Source organism: Perna viridis, chromosome 13, assembly GCF_037379345.1.
Source record: "Perna viridis isolate PV_CMFRI_1.1 ecotype Kerala chromosome 13, ASM3737934v1, whole genome shotgun sequence".
Lineage (NCBI taxonomy): Eukaryota > Metazoa > Mollusca > Bivalvia > Mytilida > Mytilidae > Perna > Perna viridis.
Window position 1 is genome coordinate 18,587,705 of NC_142457.1, and position 27,629 is coordinate 18,615,333.

At 32.2% G+C, this 27,629-nt stretch overlaps 1 protein-coding gene across 13 annotated transcripts in view; it reads right to left on the reverse strand.

Moving 5' to 3' along the window:
• Nucleotides 1-1,880: 1,880 nt before the first annotated feature.
• LOC148599833 (dual specificity calcium/calmodulin-dependent 3',5'-cyclic nucleotide phosphodiesterase 1A-like) overlaps nucleotides 1,881-27,629 on the reverse strand; it is a 344,294-nt gene continuing 318,545 nt past the window's right edge. For 9 of the 13 annotated variants that reach the window (XM_088559427.1, XM_088559426.1, XM_088559420.1 and 6 more), the window contains 11 exons: nucleotides 18,835-19,017; nucleotides 18,221-18,287; nucleotides 16,483-16,740; nucleotides 14,804-14,904; nucleotides 14,084-14,209; nucleotides 13,601-13,702; nucleotides 12,434-12,448; nucleotides 10,065-10,267; nucleotides 9,084-9,299; nucleotides 7,009-7,089; nucleotides 1,881-5,526 (listed from right to left, as the gene is read on the reverse strand). In XM_088559427.1, coding sequence (XP_088415553.1) covers nucleotides 5,387-5,526; nucleotides 7,009-7,089; nucleotides 9,084-9,299; nucleotides 10,065-10,267; nucleotides 12,434-12,448; nucleotides 13,601-13,702; nucleotides 14,084-14,209; nucleotides 14,804-14,904; nucleotides 16,483-16,740; nucleotides 18,221-18,287; nucleotides 18,835-19,017 — 1,492 coding nt within the window. In that variant the 3' untranslated portion in view covers nucleotides 1,881-5,386. The remainder of the gene's footprint in view (nucleotides 5,527-7,008; nucleotides 7,090-9,083; nucleotides 9,300-10,064; nucleotides 10,268-12,433; nucleotides 12,449-13,600; nucleotides 13,703-14,083; nucleotides 14,210-14,803; nucleotides 14,905-16,482; nucleotides 16,741-18,220; nucleotides 18,288-18,834; nucleotides 19,018-27,629) is intronic. The other 4 variants (XM_088559425.1, XM_088559423.1, XM_088559421.1 and 1 more) reach the window with 1 other exon arrangement.

The window sequence follows — 27,629 nt, forward strand, 5'->3', positions numbered from 1 at the left end:
CAGCATTTTAACACGTATACTGTTCTAATATATGAAACTATGGCGAGCGTAGCAAGTCATTTTTTTAATGTTTTGCGGAGGTCAGAATATTTATTTTCAGTCTACTAGCCAACGTCTGAATATTTATTTTCCAGCAATTTGCAAAGTCAGACTATTTATTTTCTGGTATGATGAAGCCGTATTACTTATTTCCAAAATAATCGGAGACGGATTATTTATTTTCAAAATCTGCCAGGCCCCCTTAAGAATCTAATGGTATAAAAGACCGGAAGTTTAAATAGTGGAAAATGAACGTTGTAGGACCAGAGTCTTGGTAATGAGGGGTAATTTAGACATGGTTTATATACATATGTCTCTAGATTTTGAAGTAATCTGTTGGAGAGAGTAATCAAGGGAACAAATATTCTAGCGGAAATCAAAAGAATGTAATCCAGGTACAAAGACCAGACATGGATAATAGATACACACAACAAAGAACATACAAGTAAAATAACCAAAATAATACATCCAAAATAGCAAAAGGAAAGGTAAGGTATGTCATACCACTTTAACACTTCATCTTGTATATCCTCAAACATCAACAGGAATATCATCACAGCCATAATAAATTGTTAGTCCTTATACTTAAGTGTGTCAAAAACTAGTATCGTGTCCACACTTGCCCCAACTGTTCAGGGTTCGACCACTGCGGTCGTATCATGCTGTGCTCTGCTTGTTGCCGTATTGCTGGTATCATAATCTGCTGATGGATTGCAGAACAGAATTTGATAATGTTGATAAGGATCTTTAAAAGTGGAAATTGACCGTAAATCTTAATTGAAAAAGAATTATGATACTTACATTTTAAAATAAATTTGGGGGGAAAATCCTTTAAACAAATTCCTCTAAAGGAAAACTGTTAATGAACAAGCTATTAGTATAACATAAAAATATATAGAAGTTTTGGAACCCTGACCTTGGCCAATTGAAAAATGGTAACCAAAAAAAAAAAAAAAATAAAAAAAAAAAAGAGAAAATCTTTATACACCAAACACCATTACAATTCTACATACATGCAGCAAAGACCTTGGATAACTCAATTTAAGTTGAAAACTAACAAACTAGTGTTGACTGGACCTTGATGTGAACCAATTTAAATAAAAACAGGACAAATAAAAGAAAAATCTAAATACACAGATCATTTTTTAAATGAAATAAAAATGAAACTAAACAATTAAACGCTTTAGACAATGGTGTAGACTACTTGATGGAATTCATACCAGACTTGTTATCAAGCACCACTGAAAATGGTCAAGAAGAAAGCAATACAAAGTCTCACAAGTGCTATCAAGATAGCAGATGCATTTTTTCCCTTTGTCAGTCTAATTGCTTAAATAACAAATCCAATTAAGATTTTAATTGGTGAACTGTGCACTATATTTCATATTTCAATAAATTATTTGATTGGTTCAACAAATAAACTGTTTACAAATATTCAATGTATGAAAGTGATTGAAAATATTCTGGACACATATACCCCAAATGGAACCTTGAATTTTACTATTGGCATTGATTTTGTCCAATGAAATGATAAGTTGTAGGCTAAAATGGTTACATCGCAATAGTTAAGCATTATAGGTGTCATCTGATGTCAAATCAAACTAAATACTATTAAACTGTGTAGGGAAAAAATTGTAGTTTTTGGCCCCTGATTTCCAGCATTTCAGGTCCTAACACTAACCCCAACCTTCATTAGTGGTTAGGAATATTGTGTTAAAGTTTCATAAAGATCCATCTACTGATAACTTTTAAGTGAACAGAAACCCAGTGTCAATTGACAATGACAACAGCATTATACTTGTTTAGGATGCAAAATTTTTAGTAGTCGCATAAAGACTAAATTTTTAAACTTATATAACTTTAATGAATAATGTTACTATGTACAGTTATAATAATAATAATTCATTAGGTTAAGAACACCTTTTTTGTCACTAAGGTGTGTAATACATCCAGTCTCAATTTCAATGTTAAAAAAATATGTAACAGATTAAAATAAAACTTAGTAACACTATATCGTAAAATTAACACTATATATAGGTATATAATGATGAATAAATAACCCTTATTAACCATCCATATAGTTCAAAGGTCATTTAATGGGACCAAAGTAAAATGTCAGATCTCATAATAAATGTAGATGAACACTAATTAACTAAGTATCATTTTCTTTAAACATCTACTGATATAATTGCTATGGAAAAATGTTGGTTATCTATTCAAATGTGCATAAATAGAAAAAAGGCAAATTTAAAGAACATATTTAGTTATAAAGTAAATTAAATACTATGAAAATATGAAGACATGACTAGAAAATGCCACTACTGAATTAAACAATTTATATGGTTGAAAAATGTAGTTTTTTTTGGAAACTTAAAACAACAACTTTCCTGATAAAAAATGATTAAACAGCAAAGCACTTGCATCATTAAAATGGTAACAATAATTAAATTGAAAAATGTGGTTAAGATAGGGGGAAAAATATAAATACTACAAAGGGAAGTAACTAAAAAAAATACTAGAAGGGAGATAACTCAAAACACTTTTACAAATGGTCAACAACATATATCACAATTATTAAGAAAGACTAAAATGAGAAATTTTTGGTGATTTGTTTTCTAAATCTAAATGTAACAATGACAACCAGTTATATAACTAACACATGTTTTAAAAAATAATGTCAATAATGAAGTCATCACAATCTATGGTACCTAATCTGATCCCTGCAACTATATTTATGATCTGTCATTGATCTGACAAACTGATCCATTGACCTGTGACCGCTTTGGCTTTACACCATGTGACCAATGATTAGCTTATATATTTTGTGGAATGATTCGTACCCCGGACTTGACTTTTTATGAGCAACTCGGCGGGTGTTTCTAGAAAAGCAGAGGACGCTTACCCTACTGGTGCACCTGATCCATGCTCCCAGTTTTTAGTAGAGTCCGAGTTGCTCATTTACTTTGTTCGTGGTACCAATTTTCATGGTTTTCATGGGTGAGCCATACCAGGAAATTTGGTGCCCATCAAAAGACAGATTCCCACTGATGTGTACACTGAAACCCTAAAAACCACAAACTCAAGAATCCAAGAACTTGTGTGACTTCCCTAACCCAGAAAATTGGTATCATGAATTTAGAAGTACTTTTCAGGGTAATAAAACTGTGATGGATCACTGGTCACCCATCCTTGATTCGTTAAATAGCTGCACGGTTCAGTTCAGAGACCATACACATCTCTATTTGCATGTGATGAACAAATTTTAATTTTTTTCCAGATAAACACCATAATGAATGGAAATCTATTTACATCTTTTTTCGTCATTTTAATATTACTGAAACCTTAACATCATTGAAAACTTAAAACATAGATGTGCAAGTCTGCTATGCATCTAGTGAAAAGAGAAAAATCTACGAGAGTGTACCGGTACTTCACCTTGTGGTTGTGATATAACTGGTAGTATGATTATAATATTGTACAATAAGTCATAACAAAGTATATTTAATATATCATTAATATATACAGTCAATTTTATATGTACATCATAACATTACTTTCCAATTTGATTGATTCTCACAAAATAAACTTGCAAAATAGTAAATTGTGAGGTTTAGACAGAAATGGGATTTTTATGTGGTTGTAGGAGTACATAAAATAAAAATGCACAAATTTTATCACATTTGAATATAAACATAGAAGCTTTCTAAAGACCTTGTCAAGAAAATTAAAATTTCTTGATATTTGGATGAACAGCTGTCTAAAAAATATTACCAAAGTTAGTTAGTAAGGTTTACACATACAGTACTTAAATTACGACCATAAGTTACAGTTTTTTGTGAAATTTTTTAAAAATCTTTCAATGAAACAAAATCCTAATTAACAACTATCTTAAAGGTAGATAGACCTTTACAACATAACAATGCAACAAAAAAGAGTCGCCAATTGGTACTTCTAAATTAACACAATACTTGAACTGACAATTGCACAAAAACACGGCACTCAGTTAAATCTGATCTTACAAAAATCCCATTTCTGTCTTTTAAATATTCAATGGTTTGCATATTATTTCTTATTTAAAAAAGTTAACAACTATGGTACAGCTGTGGTTCAGATAAATAGTAGGAAAGGGAGGTAATCTAATATAAAGGAAGGTAACTTAAAAAAATGTCTTTTGTCTTGAACCAAATGAATATAAAAATTCTTGAAAAAAATCATTTATCATAAAATTAGGGAAGAAGATGCAGTTTTACTTGAAGGAGACTATAATCAGATCTGTACCAAGAAAAATACATATATTTCATAAATTAATTAAAATAACAATAATTTTCATATCTAATAATATCTAGTTCTACTTAATGAACTTTGCTTACTGTTTGTCAAGGCAATTTGTTACTTGAAGAAGAATATTTTCTGTTGAAATTATGGCTCAGAATTTTACATTATTTAAACAACTGAATGTAAAACTCAAATTTAAACAGTTTCCTAAAAAAATTAATATTATGGAATGATAATATATAATATGCATATCAGGACAGGTCTTGATCAATGCACAGCCTAAATAAACTAACTACTTAATAAAGCAGTTCAGTCCTAAAACAAAATATTGTTTGTTTCACTAATCACACACAGCTGGCTCGGCAAATGTGATAGGACATACAAATACTGGTGTCTGTCACACTTGTCCTATGTGGACAAAACTCCTCAGAAACCACTCAACGGATTTTGTGCAAATTTAATAGGATTGACACAACATGTAGTTGATCATATGGCATTAAAAATTTGATTCAACAAACTTTACAGGAGTTCCGGGACTTGCACATCGTTTGGCTAGGTGTAGCAATCTTGATTCTTAAAAAAATGTCCAGAACTCAAAAAACAATTCAAACTCTTCCTATGTTTTAGGAAACAACTCATCTGAACATTTAGCAAGATTCTGTCAAGTTTTTGCACCCCCCAAACACACATTATCAAAATGATCAAAATATTTTTTCCCTGGAAATTAGATTAAAAATATTGCCTTCTAACCCACATCAAGCTTGGTAAAGTAGTGATATAGGAAACAAACAATTTATTAGTTTTGGCCTAAGTGCATTATACCAGCACAATCATATATTATCATTTTGTGATTAAACTTATTTACTGTTTGCTCTACAATTAAGATATATTAATAATTCCAATGAAGCCTATGTACTGCTAAGATTAAGAATGCATGTAATTAGTAAATCAGCCATAGTTCATGTCAGTAATTTACTGCTCCATCAAAGATTCAGGAGTGAGTGTAACGGTAGTTTGTGATTTAAGTCATAGTTAACATCAGTAATTTTAGTAAGCCTATGTACTGCTCCATCTAAGATTTAGGATTGAGTGTAATTTGTGAATTAGCCTGAGTTTCATTAGTTTTTAGTTCAGTAGGTTTGTTGTCTGAGTTGTTGTTATTTGAAGACTCATTATTCTCCATTTCTTCTCTCTTCTTTCTCTCTTCAGCATCTGAAAAAATGATATTGAATGAAAAACCATATTCTTATATGTGTTGTAATACTGTGAAACATGTCATCACAGATATTTTCTGTATGGGTTAAGGAGGTAGACCTAAGGTAAGGGACATAACTTTTGAAATCAGTGATATGTTTATATCATATTTAATTTCACCAAAGCTTGTCAAGCTTTCATTTGAAACAAAATGAAATCAGTCCAAGTTACTTTGATGCTTACATGAGATTAATGTAAAATGCTAAATACAAACATTCCAATGATTTGTAAGAGTTGTTTACCTTACCCAAGGCCTACCTCCTTAAGTCACATAAAAATTACATTGCCCTGTCTTTAAAATTTAGGAACAGCCTACGTGTGATGTACCCAGAGTTAGAAATAGTAGCCTGCCCGCCAGCCCGAGACTGGCTATTTTTTGGCAGGGCTGACTAATTTTAGCAAAAATCTATATAGCCATACAGTAAATATATTGAAAAATTGTATTCAGGATTGGCTAGAATTTGAGTGAGTTTCCTACCCTGATGTACCCAACCAAACCTGTAAAATATTTGTCTAATATATCTACAGAAAGCAGCAAAGTTGTAAAACCATTGGATTAAATATGTCATGTAATAATGTTCCAAGATTATATGATTTGTTCTCAAATAAAATTGGACTTTGTTGATAATGTTACATGTGGCCCATATGCAAGACTTTCTATAACATATGCTGTTCATCTGCATTAATTAAAATTTTGCATGTCATTTCTGAAGTAAGCCATTTCTGACAGAATGATTTTGAGTCTTTCGTTGTTTTTTATCATCTACATATATAGGACATTACTGACACTCTGTCCCTATTATAATCCATAAGCAAAAAATATCCAAATTCATCAATATTAACTTTAGTCATTGTATAAACATGCTATTCTCAAAACCTATGACTTTTTAACAAAAAAATCAGATTTCCCACAAAAAACCCTTGCTTCAAAAGTCACCAAGAAATTACTAGTCATTAGAAGTCAAACATAAACATTTTTTCTAATAGTTTCATGTTTACCTAAGTTACTACATCAACATGACTCAATTTTTTCAAATCTGTGATTTTTCAACAAAATCTAAGATACTTGCTTAGAGTACATCTATTTTACGAATTAATAACCAAATGTTCGAGCAAAATGCCAAAAAAAAATTTTCAAAGCCATCAAATTCTACTCAAATCAGGCTATAGATAATGTATGGTAAACCAAACCTACCACTTAGACAGTATTATACACTCATTATCAGGGGTTTTTCATGTCAGTTTGGTAAATTGAGATGTAATTCTATTTAAAATGCTCCTCATTTCTTATCTTGACACCAAAATTTCCAGTGGTTCTGAGATCAAATAGTGGTAATTTTTCTTTGAGTGGAATTATATTTTCAGATCAGTGGGGTTTAGACATGCATGTTTCTGTTCCTTCCATTTTGCCAGATTCTTACAAAAACTTCTACTTAATACCTTTAGCTGCCCTCTCTTTCCACAACATTTTGTTTTTCACCAGGTGTTCATTCCAAGGTTTACAAAATTCATACTTTCCATCTAAAAATAAAACAAGTTGTCGTTAGTGTTGCTGAAAGAAAATTGAGAAATAATTGTGATAAATATCATGATATAAACAGGAGATTTTATCCTGATTTCAAAATTATATCAAATCAACTAACCTTTTAAAAAAAATTGTTTAAATAATCTCAAAGCCCAATAAATTTTCCAGTACAGTTAACTTATAATTTTACTCCTCACTCTTAATTCTAATCACACATTGGAACAACTAGAAAACTCTGAGCAAAACTAGCTTGGCGATACATTGGCTCCCCTCCCAGAGGTTTCATTAAGAACTGGCTACTGTCAAAATGTAGACAGTTCAAAAAAGTGGAAATGGACGGTTCAAATTCACAATGGGCCCCACCCCATCCCCCCCTTTGATACATTTTGAAGGTGAAATCAGTCCATTCTCTCTATTAAACCTGTTCACTGAAAAGAAAATAAAAGCTCCGCCCCCTAAAGTCAAACTGACGGAAAAACAAAATACGTGTACAATAGCATCGTGTGATAAAGAAGATGTGAAAGATTCATAGAACTTTATAGTTGTATGATGAGTTGCCAGAACAGAGGAATGGACAGATGAATGGACTCCAAAGGTAACAAAGCCCAGCCTTCGTGATACCTGACCGAAGAACTCAGAGTACGTTCCACTAGAGACTGGGCTGCTCTGTTGATACTCTGGCCTACTCTCAGACCCAACGTGGGTTCAAGAGCATTTCCCCAATACTATTTGGGGGTACGTCAACGTGTAGAGTGGATGAATAGATGGACAGCATGATCACTATATTCCTTCTGCTTTAGAAGCAGGGGGTGCCACTATAAAACATCAATACATTGATAAAATGGCACTGAATAACCCGATGCATAATTTCACAATCCTTTACAGCAAGTAAAATAGTTAACTTCATGGAATAGAGTTGGTTTTCCCTTAAGCTTCCTAAGGTATTTAACTGGACAGCTTTCAAGGAGATCTTAACTTTGTATCAAAAACTTAAGATTAAAACACCAATGAAATGATAGAATAATAGATAAATCTCCTTGTTAATTATCCAGTTAGCTACATGTACCTAAGACACTTACTTCATCATGTAATGGTCATTCAATCAAGGAAAGACTCACAGAAATGATTGATGTGTTTACATCATTGTTTATAGACAGAAAACAAATTATAATAATTTCAATCTAATTAAACACATGTTTTTTTTTTTTTCACACATAATGACAGGTTGTTGATCTTCTGCACCCAATGAGTGGCAGTTTTTTTTTAAAACGGTGTAAATTCCATCCATGTATTGTAAACAAGCATGCTACAATCATTTCCCCAAAAGACTGAGCTGATAAAAGGTGTGAAATGAAATTTCTGCTTTATTCCATTAATTTTTGGACATCATATATATTACAAACAACAATTTTGAAAGAATATGGTTATCTGTAGCACCTTTCTACTTGGAAAACCTTGAAATTAACAACCATGCCATGTTGTTGGTTGAATGCCACCATTAGCATTGTCAATTTCATTGAAGGAGAGTCTCAAGAAAAACTACCTTTAAAAACGATACCCGATGGAAAGAAAAAATAAAGCAACAAAAATTGGAATTATAAGTATTTAACACATTTTTTTGTTTGTTTGTTTTTTTTTTTTTTTTTAGAATTTATGAATGTGTAAACATCACTTTTTTTTTAGAAACAAAAAGTGATATCAACTCAAAGAATCAACAGTAACGACAAGTGTGAAACAGTTAACGCCCTCTCCTTTAGACACAGTGAAACCTGTCTAAACCAAACTCTGAATAAACCAAAAACCTGTCTAAACAAAACAGGTATGACAGTTCTTTCTTTAAAATATCTATATAATTTGAACCTGTGTAAACCAAAAACATGCTTAAACAGAACACCTTATTCAGTCCCAAATTGGAATTGGTTTAGACTTAATTCATTAATTTCTAGGATTAACAAAACAATCACTGTCTTATTTATGCCAAATGACATACCTGAATTAAACAACTTCGGAGTAGATGACCGTGAAGACCCAGAATGTAAACTGGAAGTACTTGTGCTCTTGTCTTTCTTCACGTCGTAGGTGCCCTGATCCTCTGTGATCGATGTTGATGACCCTCCTCTCTGCTCTTTTAGAAGATGTACAACAATTTTCTCCAACATGTCAGACATCAGTTGGAAACTTGGATCCACAATAAAGTCAATGAACCCTGAAAATAAATTAAAAATTAAATTATTGTTCATAGTACCGGGACAGAAGATGAAGATCTGCTGTAGCAAGTATGTTACAGCCAGTGGTTCCTTTGTTTGATTGCTTCAGTTATAACCATCCTCTTTCAACTACTACCATGACTATAGAAAAACAATTATAACATCTGACCTGAAAATCTTAACAAAACATGATGTTGCACACCATATTGACCATGTGTGTTGATATTGGTGGCAACTAAAATCCGCCACAACTTTTGCCTATCTATCTAAACCCATGTACCACATATGAAATCACAGTGGCAGCTGAGATCTTTAGGACAAAAACATACTCTATCATTCCATTTAGTGCAAAATGGCAAAGTCCCATGAAACAGAATGTTCATATCAGATGGCAACCAAAATTGCTAAAACATATGCAACGTCTATATAAAGTCACATGCCAAATCTGAAATCAATCCATCCAAGGTAGTTGAGATAATTGCTACGAAATTTTATCATACATGTATGGACAAAACAAAGGATGGACAAGGTGATTCCAATAAAACAATTAGTCTTTGGGTGGGAGTCTCATGTTGCTCTATAACCATTTACATTTACTGAGTTCTATCCATAAAGATGGTAGACATCAATCATATACAACACACGTCACTTTAAGATTTTCTACCCCCATAATATTTGGCTTTACATACTATTAAAACTTTGAAGAGTATAAAATGCCCCCCATACATTGGGTAAAAGTGCATTCTTTTTGTAATAACATTTACCAATTTGTGACTCTGCCACCAATACACTATTTCTATCACATAAAGGAGAGAATGGGAGACCTAACTCCTTCTCCCTATCTCCTTGTCGGAAGAACTCCTCGAGCAGCTGATTTGTCCATTTAAAATGCATATCCCAAGTCTTAGCAGGGTGACCAATGTCTGCACAGTGTAGCACCAGAGATAAAGCTTTACTTTTGTCAATGCTGCAAAAATTAAAATGTCATGTTACTGTATTAAGAATAATCAAGGGAATCAAGGTTATAGCAGTAATCAAAAGAATGTAATCCAGGGACAAAGACCAGACATGGAAAACATGTACACAATAAAGAACATGAAGTAACTAAATCATACATACAAAGTAACGAAAGCAAATAGCAACTCGGATCCCACTAAAAACTGGAAGCATGGACCAGGTGTACCTGGTAAGGTGTTCACTGGTCATGTTCAGTCATATTTGTCCGATTTTCCGACTCCTCCGGTTTTATTCATTACAAACGTTAAAATATTATTTTAGAAGTTTCTTATGAAATTCTTAATATTTCTTTATAGTTTTTAATAGATACCCTAATAGTTTTCTAAGACAAGACCTATGGAAAAACTAGAGAAATTCTTTTCTCATAAAAATTTCAAATGCTTATACATATTTTTGTATCTTTAAAAGAAGCACACTTACCCATCATTTTTTTTTCTATTCATATAGTTCTTACATGAAAAATCTTAAAAGATTTCACACCTCTTAACAATCCTTGTTGTTCTTAAACAGAGCAGTGAACAACCTAAAAGTGTTTTTTTTTTTGTTTATGAATCTTCCAATTTTGCTTCATTCATTGTAATAGACAATGAGATTTAGAGTTGTTCCTCCTTGTTAGTATACTTGGTATATTCCAACATTGCGAAATTCATTCGAAAATAAAATTACTAACAATTTCAACAAAAACTTGTAATTTTCAACCTTAAAAAGCTGGTATTAGGCCATTTATTACATATTAATATTTATTTTAGTTAAAAAACAAATAAATAAATAAAAAAAAACAGAAAGTTTAACAATAAAAATTAGCCCTTTGCAATTCTACAAATTGTCCAAAATGCCTTCTTTCAAAAAATAATCTCAGTTACAGGTGGTGCTTATATTATGAATATCTACATGTATATTGAGTTATATGAAACAATGTAATACATTTATATTATAAAACAGGTATCAAGCTAAGATGTGATACCTTATATTAACAAAGAATCATTCAAATAACAAATACTGTAAACAAACTTAATTCCATGGTTACATATTTTCACATATTCAGGATGTCAAATCAAAAGCACAGTTCTTTGATTTACAATCTGTGTAACACATCTCCCATATTGAAAAGACTTACTCAAAGCAATTAAATTTTGCCATTGTTTTTAGTGTTTGTGATATTAAAGAAAATGATTAACTCATGGAACTATGTTGAATTACAGTAACAGCAAAAATAATAAACAAAATTATTTCTTGATCTGGGCAGATCTTCAACACATATCAGTGTTCTAGGATTTTTCAGAAATTGAGGTTTCCTCGGGAAATATCCATATAAAATCAACTTTCTCACAGTCAATGACTGCTTTCCTAACAAAACAAATCATTACAGCATATGAAGTTTTCAACTTGCCACGAGAAAGTGTAACTAAGTACCTAACTTTCCCTGACCCAAATTTCACTTGCCCCGGGTAACGGGAAATAGGAATCCTAGAACACTGCATATTATCTTATTGTTGGGTCATGTACAGTGAAATCTATCTTAACTGAACCTCTTTTGGACTGAAGTATTTATTTGGTCAAAGCAGGTGTTAGGTCAAAACACCTTCAATATGTACTGACTCTTTGTAAGGAGAGATATGGGAGATATCTGGTTTACACTGGTTTCTTCAAGCTCCGACCAGCATATGGCATTTGAAATTCACTTTATACACAGCAGCCAGCACTCCAAAATCGGAAGAATCTTGTAAAGTTGGGAAAAAGTGAATGATTTTACTCCACATTAGCCAATTTTCAAACAACGTTTGAATTGAATATTGTCTGAGAATTTTGAAAGGCCTGTCTGCAGTGGTTAGTGAGAAACAAAAAGAATGTCTGCCACTGCATGAAGCTTGAGGTTTCTGGTGTATCTAGTGTTTGGTTATGACAAATTTCACTGTGCAACTATAGATATAGGCAAGTCTTCATTTAGCTAGATCATTGAAATTAAATACACTTTTTTGGTAAACATATTAAAAAAAAACTTTCTCACACCAAAATACCACTTGCTCCAGGTGACTGGAAAGTGGAATTCTAGAACACTTTTAGAGAAGGACAATGTCGAAGATTGCATTTTGTCATGTTCAACAATTATACTCACTGTTGTGATTTCAGACTAGAGCAATACATTGAATGTGATTTAAAAACAAAAGCGTAAAAATTGTTGTCATTTATTAAAAGAACCAAAATAATTCACAGAGAATCAATTAAGTCATTTTTCAACCTAAGATTATCCACTCAATTTTAACCCCTCCCAGAATTTAATGGTAAAATAATTAATATAAGTGACCAGCTCATGGTCAAACATGTAATGAAATTAAATCTTGGGACATTGTAGTTTGTAAGAGTACCCTAAAGTGGGCCATGACCTTTTTGTGGAGTTGGTCCAAGAGCAGTGATTGAATTTAAGGAGAAAAACTTGCTAAATGCAAGTTTAAATTCAATTTCGCTAGTAGAAATGATTTCAACTTGCTAAAATTTGCTAGTGGAATTCTTAAAGTTCAGAAATAACCCAAAAACTTATATTTAGCCAGTGTAAATTTTCAGTACTTGCTAAATTTAGCTAATGGAAAAAATTCCCAAATTCAATCCCTGAAGAGGCTACACCATTTTTTCCTAAAAAACTAGCAACACAGTAGGCCACAAAGTTTACACTGAGCTGACCTGAGAGGATTCCTCTCTTCTCAAAACTAGCAACACAGTGGGTCATCTCTCAATCCATTTATAACTAGCAACCATTTTTTTCAGTCAGTATTTTCAAAGCAAAACTAAGTATAAAATCATTAACTTTTTTCTCTAAAATGACTATGACCAAGCTAAAAATATGTATGTCTGAGAAAAAACGTGTTTTTTCTTACTGTTTTTACCTACTCTTTTGAGCTGCAATAAACAACAAACAATATTTGTATTTTCTAAATCAATAGCTCAAGAAAAATGTTAATTTGAAATTCAAATTTTATTCAACAAATAAACTTTCAACAAAAGTGCATTGGGAAATACAATTCATGATGGTGTTTTTTACAATTATTCATTGCCAAAAAAAAAGTTATAGGAGACATTTCTTTTATTCCGAGTTCAATGAATTGATAAAAAAAGGTAATGAGGCACCCTTAAAAGTAACAAAGAAGGGGAATGAGAACTAAAAAACTATTTTAAACTGGCCTTATCCAATACTTATCATTTTTATTCAAAGTTGCAGTTCTTGATTCTTGATGTATGGCACAATATTTAAACTAAAATGTTCAGACAACTGTTCTAATCTACATACCCTTCTGGCATAGTCAGTAATCCTTTAACATTCTTCAGTTGTTGGAAATGGAAAGACATATCTGTAGCTAACACCATATCTATAACTAAATTACGGAACTCCCTGGAATAAAGTCATTAAAATTAATCAGTGGTACTTCTTGAACTCTGCTGCCTAGCTTTTAGAAGCATAGATCCTCGTTCTTCATATGAACGGCTTCAAATAATAAAATAGCTATGTCAAATGCTTTGAACCATTTCACTGAATTAGATTTGAAAATATGAAAATGGTAGTGGGACTGAACTTTTTTAGTATTTTGAGATCTACATGAAATTAACATGATTTCGAAGCATCAGGATGTTTTGGAAAAGTTAAAACCAACCACTATCAGCATATTAAGATCACTGGTTTAAAAAAAAAACAATGAACTTATAGAAAAATGCATTCTTTTCTAATTACTCTATAAGCAAGGGGAGACAATTTTGATAATGGGAGATAACTTACTTGTATTCCTCTCTGCTGAGATTAGCCAGTATATTGCTATCGTCATTTTTCATCATTCGGAATGAGGCACTAATATGGTAGTTTTCTAAAACAGCTCTGTCATTGTATAACAGAGCTACTTCGGACCTGAAAAGTGAAAAAAAAATAAAGTAAACAAAATATCTGCTGAACATTTTAAAGTCCTCCACAATTTTTGAAAGAAGAATATCAAAATGAACTACAGGTATCTCATCTTTTTTATATATGGTTTCTTTTCTCTATTTGCATATTATTTGTTTTAACATCATCTCAAATATTCCAGTATTTCAAAATAAGACAGAGTTGCTCCTCTTTGTGCCTATAAATGGGAGATATTAAAGTAAGCACAAGGACCGTCCAGTTTGAAACTACTGGGCAACTACTAATTTTTATCCCTGTCGATCAGTGTAACTGAGGGGCTACTCCTAGTCTCCTATAGCATTTTTCATTCTTGTTGACACTCACTTCAGTCTGAGTACAAACTTTTTAGTCAAGTTATATCTTGACACCATCCCTATTATATTAATTTAAGAACCAAAGCAAAAAAATTGCCAAAGTTTAAGTTAATATCGATAGGGTTACTGTAACAGTAAAATACAGATTTAAAAAAGTGGAATACCGCTTTAAAGGAGACAAAAAATTTTGCAAACACACTAATAGAAAGCTGGCTTTGGGAAGTGTTAATGCCCCAGTATGACTTACCCTGTCATAATGTGAAAGTTATTTGTAGTTCCTGTGTGTTCATAATCATGAATTAAAGCAGCTACAATTGTGGCTAAAATCTCTATGTCTGTCAACCAATGCTATAGAAAAAAAATCAAATAAAATTCTAATGTTGGCAATTTTGTTAGTTTTTTCTCTCCATTTTTTAAATAAGTTCTGAGTAAGCTTTCAGTCAATATGAGTGTTCTTTTAAGTGGATATCTTGTTTTGTCTAAATGGTGTATGAGGAGGTATTCCATGGAGAGAACTGAATGTATCATTGAATGGATTTTATAGTGTGTAAATTCAATATTTTTTTTTGTAAGCCAAAACATTCTACATTTACATTATTTTTAGGTCTGTTCATCAGTACCTTTTAAAATGTTAATATACTGTCTGAATTTTCTTGTTTTCAGCAGTGAGTGTGTTTTGATTCCTTTGACAATGAATTTATCAAATTATGTACAGTGAATCCTGTCTAAACTGAACCCTGAAAAAAAAATAACCAAACACAGTCTAAATGTATTTTGAACCTTGGTAAACCAAACACCTGTCTAAACCAAACTAATTTTAAAGTTTCATTAGGGGTTTAGTTAAGACAAGTTTCACTGTATACTGAACATTTAGAAACAATTGACACATGTACATCATAGTAATTTCATCAATAAAGTTTTTTTTAATATCTTCACGATATTGACTAAAAACTGAAAAAAACCTCATTCTTTGTCTTTCAAGGACAATTACTCCCAAAAGGAGTTGTCCAACAACTTTGATCCAATAAAGACCTATATATGTCTTTTCAAAAGGATCATTTCATCAGTTGAAAGGTTTTATCTAATATAGTTTTAAGTTATTGACTGAAAACTGCAAAATAAAATATCACTTATTGCAATTCAAGGACAATAACTCGAAAAAGGAGTCTTTCAACAATTTTGACGCTAGGGACACTTTTGTAGAGTTTTTCCATTTATTTTCCAAAATCTCTAGTTTTTGAGATATATGTAGAAATTGGTGATTTGACCGCTCTGGTCTAAATATAGCCAAGGCATCCATGTTTTACGCTTGATCTATATAAAAAAATACAACTTTTAAAGTAGATACCCTAAGATGCTTGTTACCAAATTGGATAATAATCCACATAGTGGTTTCAATGGAGACAATCTTTAAAGAAAAGTTAATGATGGACGACAGACAATGATGACAAATTCTCACATATACATTCACACTCTTATGAGTGTCTTGACAGAAAGTTTCATGAGATCAATATCTCCCCCTAGCAGGCTTGCTGTGAAAATGTAAACAGTTTTGGTCCCCAATTTAAAAATTGACTATTCTATACAAACAGATTATCCAGAACAACAATTGTTTCTTAGAACTAATACAAAACAAGAAATCTGTGAGCAACGACTGGAATGACAGAATGGACACAGGTAAAGCAGTAATACCCCCACACCTATAGAGTGGGGATTTAAAAAGAAATTATAGTATATATAACAGGAACAATTTTATGAGGTCTACAAACAAAGTGGATATTGGCAAAATCGGAAGTAAATATACAGTAAAAAAAAAGAATTGTAACGGTAAAATCCGGATTTGAAATAGCAGAATTCCACTAAAAGCATAAAAAAAAATCATTCCTGATATAATCACATATATACCGTAAATAAAAAATTACCTACCACTAATTTACTTTGGTTAAGTATCACATGCACGCTCTGGGCGACATCAGCACCATGTAATAAGTTATGGTATGGGTTTTTGTACTTGCTATATCCCGCCTCTAAATTTAGCAAGAAAGTGTCCAACACATTGTTATTTATTTTGTACTTTGCTATTAAGTCATACTTTTGTAAAAGTTCATAACCAACAAATTTCAAACTGTGATTATCGGCTGCTTCGTTAACGGCAAACACGTCAAATCCCCAGTCATCTAAATGCTGAAAAAAGAAAAATTTGTTCTACAGAACATGTATTTAACATCTAATACTGCATCCTTTACTTTTTGAGCAGAAAAAAAATGTATCAGGGATGAATTTACGAGGTCAACAAAGTGGAAATTAGCAAAATCTGAAGTAAAAAAAAATTACAATTAATTAATTGTAATGGGGAAATCCACTAAAAAGAGGGAAAAAAACCATCCATGATGTATTGTTTGCAGTTTTAAAAAGTTTTTAGAGTTAGTCCATTTAAAGATAATATCTTGGCCGTTTTTTGTGAAAACCAAAGAGGGAAGGGGGTATATGGTCTTACTCTTTATTAACATTGTTCTAGGATTCCACTTTTCCGTTACTTCGGGCAAATGCAATCTTCACAACAAACTTTCTAGCTCACAGCCCCGAAATACATTTTTCAGAAATTTTTATATAGAGACTGTTGGCCTGTAGTAATGAATTTTACAGCCCCATCTCCATTTTGACAAGCCTTGGGCTTCAGACTACTGCTTAACCGTGAAGACTGAAAATGGCTTACTGTGTGGCAACTAGAAAACCTGATTTCTTTATCAAAAATATTGTATATCAAAAGCAGATTTTAATTGTGGGAAAGTTAATCTCCCATGGAGAACTTATATTAAAAAAGAAATTCAAGAACACTGCCATATTATGCCTTAAAAAGTGATAGGGGCACTTTTAACCCTGTTCACACCCATAAAGAAATGGTGAATGTAGTGCTTTATTTTATTTTATCTCTGATTCTCATCTAATTGTTCATAGTGAAATGGGTAACGAATGAGATCAAGCGAAGAAAAGCTCAAAACCAAGAAATTATCTTTAGTTGGCCTTACTTATGTACCATTTTTTTTCCTTTTTGCATTGTTATTAATCCAGGATGGGATACATAAATAAAGATTGAATCCAAAATTTGAAAAGTCATAAGTAAATTCACACCAGTCAAATTCAAATTTGTACAAGTGGAAAACCACAAATAAGCTAAAATATTGTTCCACATATTTTCACGCTATCATAATTTGCACTGAAAAATAAATCTTTGTAAATATTTATTTATTTTTTTTAAAGAACAAGCCAAATCCTTATAAAGATTTGATGAACACCTCCTGATCATTATTACATTATATTGATGACAAAAAGAGTTTTGGTTTCTAGTCAGAAAAAAAAAAAGTTACTCCAATACTGTTACATCTGCCAAGCTTTTTTTTATGGCATAGACTTTGACTGTGTTGGTAAATCACATTTATTGAAAGTAATACTAAAATCACATTTTTTTTTTCAAAAGGACAAAATCTCCATGATAAATACATGCAATAGTTCTGAATTTGTGTATGATAACTTTCTTCCTCTTTTAACTCTGTAGGTGTGAAAACTCATGTAAATTATGACATCACAATTCTATTTGCTATTGTGACCTCATTTCTTAAAATCATCTTCACAGTTGAGACTTTTTGTGAAATTGATGCCCTACCTTCAACAGTAACAATACATGTGGAGGTACATGAAGTCCCACAGAACTGGAAAGTCTTCGGTAGATTCTGAAATAGATAGATTGATTGAATGATTATTATTTAATTACCTACAGCTGAAATAGAAAACAGATATTGTCTGCAGTATCTAGAATTTTGACCACCTGCTTCAGAGGTTTTCCTTAAAAAAATTAATGGAAGTTTTTGAGCATTAAAACAAAAAGAGAAGGTGCATATATTTACCAGCTTAAGGATGTAGCCATAGGGTAAGAGACATAACTCTTGAAATCAGGGATATGTTTGTATCATAATCAATTTCACCAAAGCCTATCAAGCTTTCATTTAAAACTTGATGAAATCAGTCCAAGTTACTTCGATGCTTACATGAGATTAAGGTAAAATGCTGCATACAAACGTTCAAATGATTTGTAAGAGGTGTGTCCCTTACCCTAGGTCTACCTCAATGGAGGAGAACCACTTTATTCCCATGTCAAAATTTATATTTTTTTTCTTCTGATTAAGTTTTTTTTTTTTAATCCAAATTTAATACCTAGTAATATCTAATACATGTATTCATTTTTGCATATTTCATTGTGCAATCCCTAATTAAACTGACCTGTCCACCATAATGCCTGCTCGTATTGCGTGAGCGACACTTTTGAACTTCGGTTTATCTTCCCCTCGTCTTTTGATATTGCTCATGGAACGAGTAAAGGTCAAGGCTAGCCAATCCCTGACCTCACTCGGCACAGCATCAGGTTCAACCTCACTGAGCTCATCATCTTCATCACAGAGACGCCTGAAATGATATAGAACAGTCGGTTAGGTTGCAGAAACCTCAATTTATTTAGCAAGTCTCTTGTTAGGTGGTAGTAAGCAAATTTCCCTTCCTTGTCATATCTGTTTAAGTACTTCTCTGTCTAAGAATCAGGCAAAATGTGTATAAGGTGTGGCACATGATTAAAAAACCTCATAGCCTCTAAAAATAACCATCAAAATGTTTGTAATGTTTGCCTGGAGTCAAATTATGTTGAAATGCACTATGGAAAAATGGCAAAATCATTTCCCCACACTTTTTCCCAATATAAAGAGTCAAAACTGTCTGTGCATCAGACACTTCAGTATAAAGTTAAATTGCTTTACAGTTATCTAGACATATTGAATATATCTGAGGCAAAAAAGACAAAATGAGAATAACAATGTGCCACCCATTCATTGCCTGAATCAAACACAGAATGGTACTTAAAAATTTTCATAGTTTTCCTGCTACACTGTATTACACTCCTGTAACTAGAAATAAAAAGCCACTCTGTATTTAGCAAAAATGATAAGCAATGGCACATGTTTAAAGACAGCAAGATAGCTGAAAAAAATGTATACAAAACCATTGTGTTATTCTTCACAGTCAAATAGCTACAAAAAAAATACATATTCATAGTGTTATTCATAAAAACTATAAGTCTTTATTAATGACAACTTCAGTACTTAGTAATCTTGAACTTTATTTTATTCATTATGAATTTTAAATTCTCTGCTTATGGGACAACCTCAATACTACCATTCTTAACCCAGATAATATATTTGATGGTAATTTTTTAATCACCCAAATCAAGTGAAATTTATTCCATCACCCATAATCCACAGTTTATCACTCTTGTAAAGAATTAGAATTCATTCTATAAAATTGTTAAACAAATAAATATTAACACAGAAGTTTGCTAAAGCTCATAAGATGCATGAACAATCTCCAATACCACATGACCAAAATGACGTTGCATAGCTACAACTCGCTTTTCACTTGCCGGAAATTGTATATACCACCACTTTTAGAAAGAGTACTCTCTGAAATAATCAGGCAGTAAATGTAACATGGTATAAAAAACCCCATTTTGAATGAGCAATTTGATTATTTGCTACGTCAGAATCAAGGAAGTAGTAGAAGATTTTTCATATCATTTCAGTAAATTGAGTTATAATTTCATTGAAATGCACTGGATTGAACATTTCAAGGGTATATAACTTTGTCAAAAACCTCATTTTTCTAACATTCTTTTGAAAATTTTCTGAGCAAATCCAGTGATGCAGAGATCAAATAGTGGTCTTTTCAAATACAGAAAGCATCCTAGAATGAAATTATATTTTCAGACTGATAGGTTTTTGCCATGCATGTTTCTGCTTTTCCCATTTTTGCCTGATTCTTACAAATACTTACTTAAAGATACCTTATAAAATGGTGTGTGAACCTTTGATTAGCAAACTTGCCAAAGCAATTTTTAAAAGTAAACAATTAATTTGCTAATTTTTTTAGCATTGCCAATATGGCTAGTGATAATTTTCTCATTAGTACTGTAGTGACACTAGACACTACAGTTGAAATCAACATCCCCCAAAAAGTTTTACCAACCTGACCATTCATATTCAGTGTTTAAGAGTTGTATTTAGACTAAGCTGGCCATATAATAATCAGAAAATGAATTCAAGATTTTTTTCCACTACCTAAATTTAGCAAGTACACTAAATTTAAACTCGCCTTATCTAAGTTTCTTGGGTTATTTTTAGACTAGACTCGTTATCCATATAGAATTGAGCAAGCAAAATTTAGCAAGGTGAAATAATTTCTACTTGCAAAATCAAATTTAAATTAATTGCATTTAGCAACTTTGATAATTGATACAAGTTAGATTTTATTTTGGCAAGCTGGAATTACTTGCCAATCTGGCATGAAGAAAGGAAGTTTATACATTTCAAAATTAATTCCTAACTTAATAATTATGTTTGTGCATGTTTTGATGCTACAAATCAAAATCACAGAAAACAAAGGTTAAACATTAATATAAAATTTTAAACATCATCGAATGAGAAAAAGAAAACTCCTAGTTCTTTTTTAACTTATTTATGAAGATTTAATCATCTTATAAAACATGCTTCCAGCATATCTGAATAAGAGAGAACAAAGTTAAACTGTCTGGGATGTAGTTTAGTATAGAGACAGCCAATAAATGAGACAAAAAATCCCATGACAAACTTCCTTCATTAAGCTGTAATGAACTAGGAAAAAGATATGAACAATGGGTCGTGCCGTCAAACAGAGAAAAGCGAAATGAATAGATCAATGCTTGCCATTGACAGATATCCCTTGACAACTTGTAATCCTTTTCATTATAAAATATCTCCGCAATTATGGTTTTCTCTGAACAACATTATGTAACATGCTGATGAAGAATCGTTGAATGGAAATGAAGTCAAAAAGACAAAAAATTCCTATCTTACGTCATTTTATTGTCACAAGAAGTAATTTTAGTTTCAACAGCAAAAAAAAAAATACAAATATAAAGGTGAAAAAGTTAATGTATCAAAAAATCAAAAGAATAATGTCCCTTTCAGAACAAAAAATTTGACCACTGGAAATGAGAAAATACAGCAACAAAATGTATCTTAGAACACAGCTTGATATGACTACAGAGGTAAAACCCTGATCAGTGGCAGTAAGTATGTGTAATTTTTATCAGGATTAACCAACTGGTACTAAAATTATCACAGAAAAAACTGACAACATGGAAAACACCAGCATACCATTATATGACTGCAATATTTTTTTTGCAGTCATATAAAACCTCCTTAACAAAAGCAGTGGGTAGGAATGCTATCAGACTACCAGTAGCTGCCTCCTTTTTGTATAAGAAGGATTTTAAAAAATGGGGGACATGCTTGCAAAGTGATGTCATGCCTTCCAGACAGGTCAAGAAGTAGTTGTAGCCACCTCATTTATATCCAACATCTCCTGTTCAAAAAGTTTTGGTCAAGTTTTCAAGATAAAAATCCCATGTATCTTGGTCACTGTGCTATAAAAATTTGGCAAAAGTTTCTGTACTTCTGTTATGAAAGTTACAAGCCACTCTTTTACATGGCACTTTGTACAAACCCTTGAAACTGGATTTTTGTTTGATAGATGTATTTACACTTGTGGACGCCAATGACAAAAACAGTACATTTTCCCATTGTTTTTGTATTTTGAATTCTCCTTCAACTTAAAGATTAGTAACGTCACAATTTAAAATTACATTGTTACATTGACATCAAAAGTTATTCAGAGACAAATCTGGGGTCCTTCAGAGCAAAATTACAAATGTTAATTCATGTATTCAAGAAGGAATGAGGGTTTTCCATTTCCTTTATCTAAGGGGATGACTTTGATTCTGAGGTGGGGGCCAGGCAGATTTTGGAAATAAATATTCCGGCCTACTGGTCAGAGAGTAGATACTTACCATTTTCAAGATAGAAGCAATTCCTGCCAATCGGCTCACCAAAATTTTATTCAGGGATTGAATTTCAGCATTTTTTCCACTTGATAAATGTAGCAAAAAAATGTGAAAATTTATACTCACTAAATTTTAAGTTTTTTCTGGCTATATTTGGACTTTACCTATAATAAATACAGTTGCTAATTTCAGACTCAGAATACCACTAGCAAATTTTAGCAAGTAGAAATAATTTCTACTAGCAAATTTGAATTTCAACTTGCATTTAGCAAGTATTTCCCCTTAAACTGGATCACTGTTACTAAAAAAAATCGTTGTATTATACCTCATTTCTGAAGAAAGAAAAATATAAGAAATCTGTCTTGAATGTTGGGAATGAACTAGTTTTAGAGGAAAAGTAGAAAAATTGGCTTGCGAGATCTCCTCTTGGACCAGTACACCTAGAAAATAAATATTCTTACCTCAGCCTCAGACCAGATAATGGAAATAATTAACCTTTCCCCAATGAGTGATGTGGTTGAAAATAAGTTTTTTGACCTGTAAAATTCCAAAAAAAATATTCTGATCACACAAAATTTGTCAGGTCCTCCCCCTCAGAATCAAATGGCCTCATTAATGGCTGCCCCCTAACAGTCTAAGCATGAAAGAGTAATCAAGGGAACCAAGGTTATAGCGGTAATCAAAAGAATGCAATCCAGGGACAAAGACCAGACATGGAAAACAGACATACACAACAAAGAACATAAATTAACTAAAATCATACATACAAAGTAACAAAAGCAAATGAGCAACTCAGACTCCACTAAAAACTGGGAGCATGGACCAGGTGCACCGGTAGGGTAAGCTTCCTCTGCTTTTCTAGAAACACCCGCCAAGTTGCTCATAAAAAGCCAAGTCCAGGGTAGACAAATGAGGCAAGGAAAACTATGACCCGTTGAATAAATCTGTTTTCATGGTGCAGATGGATACACCATAACGATCCACGAGTTCATGATGACGACCATAAAACTTCTGTAGTGATGACTTCTTGTAGCAACATAACCCTGTTCCAGAAGCCTATTTGTTAGACTTCTAGCGTGATACAAAAAGTCTGGGTAGTTTCGGCAAGCTCTGGCATAACGTATAGTTATGATATGAACACTACATATGCAGGTGCTAAAGGGATGTTGCCACAGATGAAAGGAAAGTTGACAATTCTGAATGAAAAATCATCACGTTTGTCGTTAAGTTTGGTCATTAGTTTTCCTTTACCATCGATTTCTAAGTGTAGGTCAAGATATGAGGCTGACCTTACAGTGTCTGTAGTATCCTTTATCTCAAGTTCTTTGGGGTAGATGTGATGTATCAAATCCCCGAAATTAGGATTGTTTAAAGATAATACGTCATCTATATAGCGGAAACTGAGATTAAAGGATCTAGCCAAACGATATTCTTTCTTTCAGATCAAATCAACTATAAAGTCAGCCTCATAAGAATGAAGGAATAGGTCAGCAAGTAAAGGAGCACAATTTGTTCCCATTGGAATGCCGACCGTTTGTTGAAAAACACTTCCACCACATTGGACAAACATGTTGTCGATTAAAAATTCCAGCATTTTGTAAACATCTTCCTATGTATATTTGGAATTATTTCTTACAAAGTAAGAGGAATCTCTACCAAGAACTATATATCTGTATCTAGGTGTACCATCTTTTTTGAAAAAAACAATGATGTATAATGTTTTTGAGTCGGGATTTTAACTGAGTATGGGGAATAAAAGTATACAGTGTTGAAAAATCATAGGTTTTCATGCTATTATATTCAGATAATAGTCTTGAACTGATTATCTCCAAAACATCCTTAAAATTTTTCAGGATCCACATTGAATTGAAAAGAAAGATTTTCAATTCTCTTCATAGTTCTTACAGCTTGCTAATTTCAGGCTCAGAAAGCTTTGCATTGGGCTCCACTGGTACTTTCTGTGGCATTTCTAATACATCAACAGTTTTGCAACTGCACCTAGCACAAATGTAAGTTTTAGCCATTCTAGCTAATGCACCATTTTGGTTTTATATTGAATACATTACTGAACTTTAAGCACTGTAGTGCCACTGAATCTTTTGAATCAGCAGCCATGTCAGTTCTTCATGTGTGCACAAAAAAGGATGATGTCATCATGACAGACAACTTCCTGTGCATGACCTCATTTTTTTGCATCAACTATTATGACATCACAATAACCTTTTATGGTGTCCTAATTGTAACACTTTTCTCAACAAAGTATTTTTTGTTACCATTCAAAAGTAATTTCTTGGTAAATGGGCAATCTTTTTTAAAACCAATAGAGGGAAGTATTATCTTTTGTATTATTTTTGCCTAAAAAAAACCATAATCATAGACCTTTGACAGATAATATGATTCGGGAAGTGTTTTTTTTATTTTAATTTCTATTGGTGGGGGGGTTGCCACCCCCCCCCCTCCTCCACCTTGATCCATCACTGTATGTCATATAGATGTCATGATAAAAATGGGTAATGAAGCAACCTCAATAGAGACATAAGGGAGAAACAAGAATTTACATTTAATTGGCCTTACTTTACAAATTTGTCAAACAAAAATATACCAAGAGTTTACCCTAAAATGCAATTACTTGAATGCTCCAAGATGCTTTTTATATCTTTTCAGTCTTGTTCCAGAAAAACTTTTGCCAAGCATGACAGGAATATCTAAACAAATGAAACTTGTAAAACACATTAAGATCGGAAATTGGTATTGATTATTCTATTGCAAGACTCGATGATGTTATAAGCTTGTTGACGTCAGAATGGCATGACGATAAATTATTTTAAGCCATTGGGAATTGCTCGAATTGAAGTTGATAATATATCATGGAGAAAAAATATCTTGCAGGTCTAAACTGATTACTGACACTAAACATAGAATGATCTTCACTTTTTGTACCTAAAAAAATCTGACAGCTTTTGAGCACTTACAAGTCCAAATATTGATGGGACTATTTCCTCTTTTGAATAGGGAGAAAAAAAGCAGATTTTTATTCTAAAATGTGGAAAAGGTAAAGTATCAATTTTTTGTATATATGCACAGGACCTAAAAATGGTTCAATTAGAACCAAAGTCAGTATTATTGCAAAAAAAACACACTGTTTTGCAATTCCAAAGTATCAAATAAACAAAAAAAATCAGGTCATAGAACATGTAACATCAATTGAGTAAAGGATAATATTTATATAAAATGGTTTTCAAAAAATATAATGCAATCTTTTAAAAGTATAATACTGTTAAAGCCTGGAGTTAATAAAACATTTTAGGTATCAACACAATTTGTCCAATCACAGCATCCGGAAGTGTTTACTTAAGTAGGGTACACAAAAGGCCAACCTAAAATAATGAGGAAAAGTACTGTTCTACCTATACCAAGCTTCTCAAAAAATACCAAGATGTTGTAATTGAAGAGAAAAAAACATTATTAAAGAGACAGTGAATGGACTAACAGAAGGATGGACAGACAGACACAATGGTTGCTATATACAGTCAAACCTCGTTAAGTCGAAGTGGAAGGGACAATGCAAAAATGTTCCGAGTTATCCAAGGTTTGAGTAATCCGAGGTCGAATATAAATCAGAAATACTAGTAGTTTGGTCCATGATTGTTTCTGTAGTTACATTTGTTGAACTTGTACATGTACATGTACTTCACTTTACAAGGTACTTCATAACACCATGCATTTCATATCGGAAGATACTTTTTTTTTGTATGTTGTATATCATGTTTGAAATACGGCACCAAGTGTTTTAGTGAAATTTCCTTTTTATTTTTTCTATATCAAAAACGTCATAGTTCATAACATGCTGCTTTGTTTGATTCACAATCAGGAGTATCGTCAAACCATGTGCTCTACAATATTACGATAAAATTTCAAATTAACTAGCGAAACAAATGTAGTCATTGAAATACCCATACTATCGTCTGTTTGGTGTTTCATTAAATAGTCAGATACCATTACAATTCATCTGTATTTTTCATAAAATTTTTCAAAATATCAAAATATCCGATATCACTGTTAGTGTAAATTCCCGCGTGTTATTAAAAAAATTCATTTCTTTTAACAACACAATCAATTTTAAATTAATTAAATAAACAAATCAAACCATAAAGGGTATCAATGAATTAATTTTAAAAGCCACGCTAATTGTTGTTAAAACACACTTTGATCATGGTTTGTAATAAAGCAATCAGTTTTCCGACTAATTAGTTGACTTCGAGACATCAGGGTTAATTAACCTCGAAGTCCTATCGAGGGGACTGATTGATTACCTCGAGTTATCTGAGGTTTCGATTCATCCGAGGTAAAATTGTATTGGAGTAAGGGGAGTTTTGCTGGGACTTTGTAATTAGTTTGAGTTATCCGAGATTTCGACTGACCCAAGTTCGACACACTGAGGTTCGACTGTACCTCCTTTAAAGTGGTAAAAAAATGTTCCAGTATATAACCCAAAATATAAAGATGAATATTCTTGCTTTTTTCTGCAGATCAGTATATATTCATATCCCAATAGCTTGTAGTCATCCTATAATGGGTTTCTAGAAAGAAAAAAGTAATAAATTTTCCTGTAATGATTAGACTGCTTTACTTCTTAAATAAGTTGGAATCAGAAGCTAAAAATTAATGAGTGAGGTCTATATTTGTGCTTCAGTAAAGGTCAAAATAATTAATCTCACAGAGGCAAAACTAATTAATTTATCGCCTTTTAAATAAGTTAACCTTTGAAACTGACACTATTTCCAATTTAGGGGTCTTCCCAATTTTAGCTAGAAATTAGAAATTCATTCTCAATAGAAAATGTCCTTAAACTAATTATATATCCATAAATAGCTTATCCCTAACTAAACTGGGTTTCAGTGGTATTCTCCTATCGGTGATTTTATGTACTAAGTACAAAAGTACCCGGTATAGTTTACATATCTAGAAATAACACATGCTTTGTCAATATCACATTGCACAACATGAATGACTCTTAATTTTTTAGCCAGGACCATTGAAATTTTTTGACCTAAGTCCTGGAAATTTGAAGAAAGTCTTTAACTCCTGAAAGCTAAAATTTGAACACCAGATTAGGATCTTTTTCTTTGTCCTTCAATTTTCCCAAGAAACC